An 8,545-nucleotide genomic window follows, 5' to 3' on the forward strand; every position below is an offset into this window, starting at 1 on the left:
AGGATATGTTTCTGCATTTATGACATCTTGATGGTTAGCGAGTGGAAAAAATTACAAGATGTCTCTGCCCTGCAAATCTGGTAGGCTGATGTCTAGAGGCATTTAAAAACCAAACCAAAAAGCCGTCTTGAAGAAATCTTCCGTTTCTTGCCTTTCTATTCCTTCACTGAGTGAGTTACAAGACTGCTTAACACCAACAAAATCTTCTGGTGATTTGGTTAGAGCTATTTGGAAATCGAGATACATGTGCCAAAGCCTGCAGCCTCTGTTGAAGCATCTTCTTGCTTCAAGAATGAATGCAAAAGCTTTACATTTGTTGTGGGAAATAGAGGAAAAGTCTTGCAAGAATCACTGTCCTCAAATCACACATTGTGAACTGTAAAAACTTAATGCCACTGCAAAATTGCCTTTAAAACAAGTCCCGTTAGTGCTTCCTGACTTTTTCCCCTTCCACAGTCTTCCCTGCAGTTTCAGACATCACCTCCTTCACAACTTACTGCAGTTTTGCAGGATGATTTGCAATCTCTTCTCTCTTTCGTTTCCTCTTCAAAATATTTACTGCAAATCTACTGGCTTGATCTTTCCTGGCCCTGCAGTTGTGCCGCTCATCCCCTGAACCCCAGCCAACGCCGAGGAAACATCCAGACAGGGCTTTACAAAGGCCGTCAGTTGTTGCTTGGCCTCTGCTGCCTCTCTCAGCTATGACAATAAAGATCTTCATCCCATGGGCAGTGTGAAAAGCCTTTAAACACATTTCCAGTCGGAACAAGGGGGTGGGAGGGCAAAGCTGGGGATAGGTACTTCCGAAAAGAAGGGATGCCATTTCTTCTGGGTCCAACAGGTTTTCCACCACTAAAGAGAAAGGCGGCGCAGAGCCTGGGAAGGCTGTGTTTGCTTTGAAAATTACAGGGCACTGCATGGCAGCACCACATTTTTAATCTTGCGTCAGACTGGCCAGCAGTAACACTTCTCGTTTCACCCTCCCTTGTGACAGCCACCCCCACCAAGACATCGCCGTTGCTTTACGCTTCCCAGGCCCTGTGCACACATGAGCTTTTTCCAGTTCTCAGTTCAAACCTAATTTGCGTTAAGAACGAGATATGGCCTTCCTCATCTGGCAATTGCTTTAGTGCCAGCCATGGCACTAGTTTGGTCAGTACACATCCCAAAACATCCACCCAGGTCACCCCTGAAAAGACCAATATTGGTGTTAATCCCCACCCAGGGCCAGGGAAACCTGAAGGCTGGACATCCTCTCGCAGCTGAGCTGAGGCTTACCCTAGCTACCAAGGTCTACTACCCAGCCCCTGGTGGCCAGAAGACCTCAGCTCTGAAGCTGTGAATTCATCCTTCTTCTTGAGAACTAAAACTCTCACAAAAAAAGTGAAAAACAATAGAAAGAAAGAGGAACATACCCTTAGACTCACAAGGGCTGGTCTTGATTTGCACATTAGGAAATGGCCCTGGGGTCACTTATCTTTCTCTGACAGCAAATTGCCACCAGCAGTATGCTTCTTCTGAGCATCCACGGTTCAGCCCTCCCATCCAAACCTCCGAGTACGGCTGTGGCAAGCCCCACTTACCAGGCACATAGATGTAGATGTCCTTCCCTTCCACTTCCCCATCCTCCACTTGAGTGTGGTTATAATAGCAAACATACAAGCCCGTATGAGCAGCTGAGGCATTTCCTACTTCGAGCACCGTCACGAAGAGGCCACTGTTGTTTTCTTCATGTCTAATGTCTATCCTGTGGCTTCCCTCGGTCACTGGGTACTGCCAGCTCACTTCGCTGTCTCCAGAGCATTTGAGTGTGAAATTGGAATTCAGCTGTACCACCATTTCATTCCTATTGGGAACAATAGTCGGCAGAGGAAGCTGGCAAAATGTTAGGAATGGTCCTGCAAAAAGACATGAATAAATAGCACATGAACACACAGAATAGCCTCAGCACAGGGATGGGAAAGAAAGCAGAGTGGATCCAGAGCAGCTGTTTTTCTGACCATTTCAGAGGTGCTGATGTCCCAAGAAATTTGCCCTTGTTAAAAGCCAGAGCTTTGCCCAATGGATGGCAAACAGTTTCCCTTTGAAATGCTAAATGTTTGCTTGCTGACTTCTGCTTGTCAAATCAAGAGGTGAAAGACAGAGATGAAGTTAGAGATGGCTCCCAATCCACACCTCAGCTTCCCAGCCCCAAATGTGGGCATGGCTCTGCTGCAGACCAGTGAACCCCACACCCTGACTGCTGGGTCACGGGCATCTTAACAGTCCTTACAGCAATGGTCAGGAAACCAGCAGTTCCATCAGCGTTCAAGTAAGTTCGCAACTGAAAGTTAGAAACCCCTTCCCAAGACCAACACCTGCATTTTACGTCTGGCTTCTATTTCTGCAAAGGGCCGGAGCAGGGGCTTAGATCCAAAATTTGTGCACCAGGCCTACCTCTAGCCAAAATGTACAGAAGGTTTATAGCCAAATAAAACTGTAATTCACTGAACTAGATGTTGTAGGTGGCACTGGTTTTCAGATGCAATATACAGTTAGAGGCTCAGATTTGCAAGCCTAAGTAATTTGTAGGTGGGCTGGTGCAGGTCCAACTCCCAGAAGGAAAATTAGAGGATCCACACCCTATGCCCCACAGAAAAGAACAGGGAATTCACCAGGGAAACAGATTTGCTGTTTCATGCTATCAAATGACCTGTACAAAGCAGATAGGGTAGTCCGCGATAAACAGGCATTTAGGCCCTTGGCGTGAAAGTGGGCTCTGTGCAATAAACCGGCAGCAGGAATCCAGACTGTCTTTGAAACCAGTTTCTCGCTCCTGCACGTGTTATCTCAGTCTACAAGCCCTTTCTATATTTGGCATCCTGTGGCAAACCCTGCCCTTCCCTCCCGGCACCATTCACTTGGCAGATGTTGGGAGGCTCGGCAGGCAGCCCCAGCGAGTGTGGTTCGGTGGTGCAGCGTGGGAGGATGCAGGGAGCCCACACAAGCAGCCTTGCCTGCACCACGCTGCGGGAGACAGCTGTAGGTAGGCAGGCTCACTTTCCCTGCGCAGGCAGACAAGCCAGGCAGGAGGTTATAGCAGCTGTAGGGGTGCCAAAGTGGCCGGCACAGGCTAGCAAAAGTACCGTCTTCTCGGCAGTTCTTTTTCTTAGCCTACCAAAGGGACGGCCAGAAAAATCGAGCCTGTAGCCAGCTGGCAACCATTTGGCATTTGTTATCGTGGGCACAATGAAAGCAAGCTTAAATAAGGGTTTACAAAGGAGTAGGGTTAGAGAGGCTTAGAGGACTGAGGAACATTACCTGTGAGAAAACATCCCAGGATCAGGAACATCCATGGGGAAGTACCCATAGCTACCAACAACTGAAACAGAAAGGAGAAGGCAAGAGGGAGACAGTTAATGGACTGACAACAGGAATGAGAGTTTGCAGGACCCCTCTCCTGCAGTGCCTTAGTTCAGCTTCCCGGCACTCTGCATGGTGCCACGGAGACAAACGGCCCGGGGACCTCAGCTCGCACCCGCAGCCCGTTGAGGTGCATGCAACCGCGTCCCACAAGGTACATGGGGCCGCAGGCACGTCACCGGCACGGGGAGTGCAGCTAAGGCACCATAACCCCTTCTCTCCACTGGCAGCGTAAGGAGCCAAGTCCTGGCGCATCGCTCTCTCAAACAGCCTGCAAGCAGCCCTGATGCCCACTGCAGCCTCCGGGACTGAGCCCACAGAAACACCCCTGCACAGAGGCAGTACCCTCACAACATCGGTGAGGATGCAACGGCTTTATGCATTAAGTTCTGGCCTTTTAGCTGCAAGTAGCTTTTATGGGAGAAAAAGCATATTTAAAAGCTACTTTTATTACAAATAGTACAATCCTGAGTGTTATTTTTGTTTTGCCATTGTACATATGTATATATATAGCTTACTGAACACAATGCAACACAATAGTGTTTATTGCTTATTTAGCAAGAATTCCCTTGATCGAGAGACATGCTATTTAAAACATATGCTGAAATTTTCTAATGGAATAAATCCATGACACACTGTAGGCCAGCACTGCCATTCGCAGAGCATCTCTTCTCCCCAACAGTGTGGAGAGTCACAGATCACATGCAATAATTTTAGCTTTCAAACACATAATCTTAAGGCATCAGTCTTAAAAGAGGCAGCAGTGGCAATAAGCATCTATGTAATTTTTGTGCCATCTAATGACATTTCTACTTAAAACCCTCAAGCAGCCTGCTAGATAATTTCCGAAGGAGTGGCTCCTACAACCCTTGCTCCCACTGAAATTAATGGACGTTTTGTTGGTGGCTTTAATAGTAACTGGATTTGGCTCAAAGCCAACATAGATTAAAAAATGTCTGCACGGAAGAGCCCCTAATCTGAAACACAGACCAAGGAGTAAAATAAAGGATGATGTGCCAAGTCAGGGACTACTTTTCAAAGGTTCTGGAGAGTTTCTGTTCACCCTCTGCTACTCAGCTCCTGATGCTGAGATAGGAAAGCACGTAGGTACATCCAGTTATTACAACCATGCCAGTGCTGTATGGGAGTTAAATGCTTACAACATGCCAAGGGGTGTTTCTGAACCAGTCCCTCTTTCCTCCCGCAGTGGAGGAAATCAATAAGAATCAATAAGAATCAATATAGAAATCAATAAGAGCTGAGTGTCTCAATCTACTGTTGCAGTTTAAAAACACAAGGACTTAACTAAATTTGCGTTTTCCAGCTGGCTATTCCTTCACAACCCAGAGCTTTGATCTTTCCTCAATGACCCGTTAATCTCATCAAGGCCCAAAGCAACACTTCCTCACTGTGAAAGACAGAATAATGTACTAAGGATTCACCATCACCTGTACTCAAAATCTCTTTGAATTCAATTTAATTATGTCGTGCATCAGACTTAAGCATGCTGGAGTCCCATCTCCAATGTATCCTCATACATCAGTGCTGGAGTCAAGGTTTAATGCAAGTACAATTTCACACTTCTGGGCAAAAGAGATTTTACTCGTTCCCACAACACCCAGCAGGTATGCTTATCATGTTTTTCTTTATTTATGATCACCTAATTTTTTTGTATGCACTTATTTGCCTTTTTTGCCTTCCTTATGACAGAGCAGCCCTCTTTGTCCTAAATCACCCAAATCTCAGCCCTGAATAAATACACCAGGTTCAGTTCCTAACGCCACTCCATCAAACCATAAATTGGTATAACCCCACTGAAGCCAGTAGATTGATGCAAGCTGGAGCCCCGTATTGACAGCACACATACAACGTAAGTTTGAGCCAACCTTAATTCCTTGCATACCTTGAACGTTGCTAGCTAAAATAGAAACATGGGCGTGTATAGTGAAAGCTACATGGTGCCATGAAGGGTTTGGCAAACTCTCTGCAGAGGAGGCTGATTGCCCAGGGTAAAACAGTCATTGCATCTACTTTAACCACTGGGTTTTGAAAGGATCCAACTGAAATTTTGGTATCTCTCTTGTGTGCTTTAGTGATAAAAAATCAAGAAAGGAACATCTGAAGAACTGTTATCAGCAAGGAGTCAATCTTCTAAACACACTGCCAAGCGCTGGCTTCCTACCAAGAGGGGTTTCATTGACTGCACTGTAGAAGACAAAGTAAAATCAATATCCAGAAAGGTGATGGAAATCTGTGTTTAGAAAATTGCTCTACATGACCTAGAGAGAAAGCACCGTGGTCGACCAAGAAGAGCCAGTGGTATATATTTTTCATACTGCTGTAAATCAAACAAAGACCTCTTTCAAGACAGAAAAGTAGCCCATCTACCAGAAGACTGGAGACTAACAGACTTGTCTCCTGCCAGCTACCCAGTCACTACAGTTCATCCTCTTGGCCACAGGATGGCAATGTTGATCCACATTAATGAGCCAAATTTCTTGTCGAGCACACGGACGCGCTAGTCTCCAACGTAGCTGATGGAATCTAAACTGAGCCTCCTGGATCAACTTAAAATTCAAATTTCTTATACTTTAATTTCATGCGAGTTCACCGATTTAAAAAAACAATAATAAAACCAAGCTGGTCCCTATTGCTCTGTATTTACGTAAGGGATACGACAGTAGTTGGATTGCAAATCTTGGCACGTAATGATGTGATTATCCTTGTTATGAGGGGGCTGGATAATTTCAGTGGTGATTTTGTCAGAGTGGCAGTCTGTCCTTCTGGGAAGACTGATCTTTTCCAGGAAGAGCTAAGGCCAGCCCAGGAAAAGAGGGGAATATTTCCTCCTTGTGGTGTATGTCACTAGCTGAATGTAAATGTTCAGACAGGATCTCCTGAAACATTTCTTGGTTCTCAATTCCCAAATTGCAAACTCAATTCTCTGCAAGAGCAGAGCTGCCCTGCAGTGCTAATAGGCGGGTCTGAAGGTTTCACTGGGGAAAGGCTCAAACACCACAAGAAAATTTCTTCAATGAAAAAGACTGGCATAAATGTTCTCCTAAAATAAGGCTTGTTCCACATCCCTTTAAAAGTATTTGCATCCAGAGTAGCCTGTATGCAGGAATAACTACACACCAAGTCTAGCCCAGTGTTGGGCTCCTGCAGTGCGCTTCAGGGTCTGCAGGACACGCAGTGATGGCTGCTACCCAAGGAGCCTTCCAGTCAGCCCCAATTCTTCAGCCTCAAGGACAGACTCTACCAGTCTAGGAGCTAAAGGTGGGGGGAAATTTGCAAAGTCTAAGCTTCCCCACTCGGTCCAAAGAGGATTTCCCGGAGTGTCTCAGGAAACAGACAAAAATACTGGCACTTCCAAGGAATACATCTCACAGGTTCTCAGGATCAGATCAAAGAACACCTCAAAGCCCAACTGAAGTGTTCAGAAGCATTGCATGGAAAAACCAATCCATCTCTGTTGACCTCAGGAGCTAGGAAGCCTAGCTGTTGCAAACTTTTCTTTCGGGTGCCCATGCAAAGCTTTATTGACTTGAAAGAGATGAGTCAAGCAGGAGAGCAAGGCAAGAGGGAGAGAAAGGATTGTTTGCTTACTTGCTTGCTTTTTTTAAATTACAGCAATTCTTGCCACCACTAGGAAAAATAACCTCTCAGAAGTCATTCCCTGGTCTTTAAAACAAGGGAAGCAAACGTATTCTATTAAAATTTTCAGAGTTCACATGCAGAAGTAGTGCCATTGTGGCCATGATGATCTAAGGATGCAAGCAAGGCAAGGATTGTGTAAGGTTATACATTTTACCCTCATTCATAGACCAACTGGTATAGCTGGAAATAACCAGCAAGGTCCGGGGTATGCAAGACTTTTTCTGTCTATATACATTGTACTCAAATCCTAGCTCAATACTGTAGTACTGCGGAGAGGTATTTTATTAAAATATTTATTACTTCCTGCTTTCTTGAAACCTAATACCTATATATTACCCTCACAGCCGCATGAAGATTTCCCATACATCAACAAGCAAATAACAGCAAAGATGGCCCCAGTGTCCGATGGCAGGCAGACTGGCACACCTCCTGCCTCTTGGTGCCTGGAGAGGAGCACCAGAACAAGAGGTCTCATTTTAAAGCAGTGGGAGAGCGCCTGCAGGCTGGGAGAGCTGGTTTGCTTGCAGACTCCTAAATCCCAGTGCTTTGTGCGGTCCCATTTTTCTTCAAACTTTTTTTTCCAAGCTTTGAGGTTGGCTAAACCACTGTTTAGCTGAGGGCCTTTCTAAAATGCTCTTTGTTAACTAGAAGCTAAAACCGAAGTCCCTTGCTGGGAGATCTTTCCCTAGTGTTTCTAGACCCAAAGTTAAAAGTCAGATCTCCACAGTTCAGATTTTGATCAGCCGATGACAGAGGAACCTTTGATGCCTGTCTCCTTGCTTTGATCCCATCTCTCGCCCCATCCAGGGACACGGAGTTAAGGCAGCCGATCTGGGACCACAGCTGGGCTCTGCATCGGCCCTGGGAGATGCCGAGGGCGTAACAAGCCGCCCCCCTTCCCCCGGTGCGCCCCGTCGGGGAGACAGCGGGCTGCCTACACCCAGCCGGGACTGGGGTGTGGATGGTGGGAGGGGGTTACATTCACACTCTCCAGCCCCCATCAGACTGCAGGCGCTTGCCAGACCCTGCCTGCCCGCGGGGAGCCCAAGCGGCACCCCCCAGGAAGAGGGGAAGCGGCGCTGCCGCGGCTCCCCCTCGGTCCGCGGCCCCTCAGCGGAGCCCGACGGCTAGAGCCGCTGCGGATCAAAGGCTGCCCGGGACACCGAGCAAGCCTAGCAGAGATGGCAACTCCCAGCCACTTCGCTGTTTGTCTGGGAAACAATAGGAAAGCCTTTGCCAAACTGGAGCGATTTTTTTTTCTTTTTTTAATGCGAGGTAGCCAGGAAAAAGAAAAGCGGGGTAGGGGAGACGGAGAGGGGCAGAGCGAAGCCGTGTTTCCCTCCGGGGCTGGTTAATTCTGCTGGCGCTGCGCCCCGGGGCTTCTTCTCCAGCCCTCTCCGTCGGGCGAGACACGGCCCCCGAGGGCGCGGGGTCCGGAGAGGGGCCGGGAGTCTCGGCGGGGGGGCAGACGGTGGTGGCCGCC

At 47.3% G+C, this 8,545-nt stretch overlaps 1 protein-coding gene across 1 annotated transcript in view; it reads right to left on the reverse strand.

The window, feature by feature from the left end:
- PDGFRA (platelet derived growth factor receptor alpha) overlaps nucleotides 1-8,545 on the reverse strand; it is a 32,266-nt gene that overhangs the window by 22,794 nt on the left and 927 nt on the right. Inside the window, exons 2-3 of the mRNA XM_009277414.2 lie at nucleotides 3,301-3,361; nucleotides 1,584-1,898 (exon numbers count right to left, since the gene is read on the reverse strand). Coding sequence (XP_009275689.1) covers nucleotides 1,584-1,898; nucleotides 3,301-3,349 — 364 coding nt within the window. The 5' untranslated portion in view covers nucleotides 3,350-3,361. The remainder of the gene's footprint in view (nucleotides 1-1,583; nucleotides 1,899-3,300; nucleotides 3,362-8,545) is intronic.

This window comes from Aptenodytes forsteri, unplaced genomic scaffold (genome assembly GCF_000699145.1).
Source record: "Aptenodytes forsteri isolate BGI_AS27 unplaced genomic scaffold, ASM69914v1 Scaffold65, whole genome shotgun sequence".
Lineage (NCBI taxonomy): Eukaryota > Metazoa > Chordata > Aves > Sphenisciformes > Spheniscidae > Aptenodytes > Aptenodytes forsteri.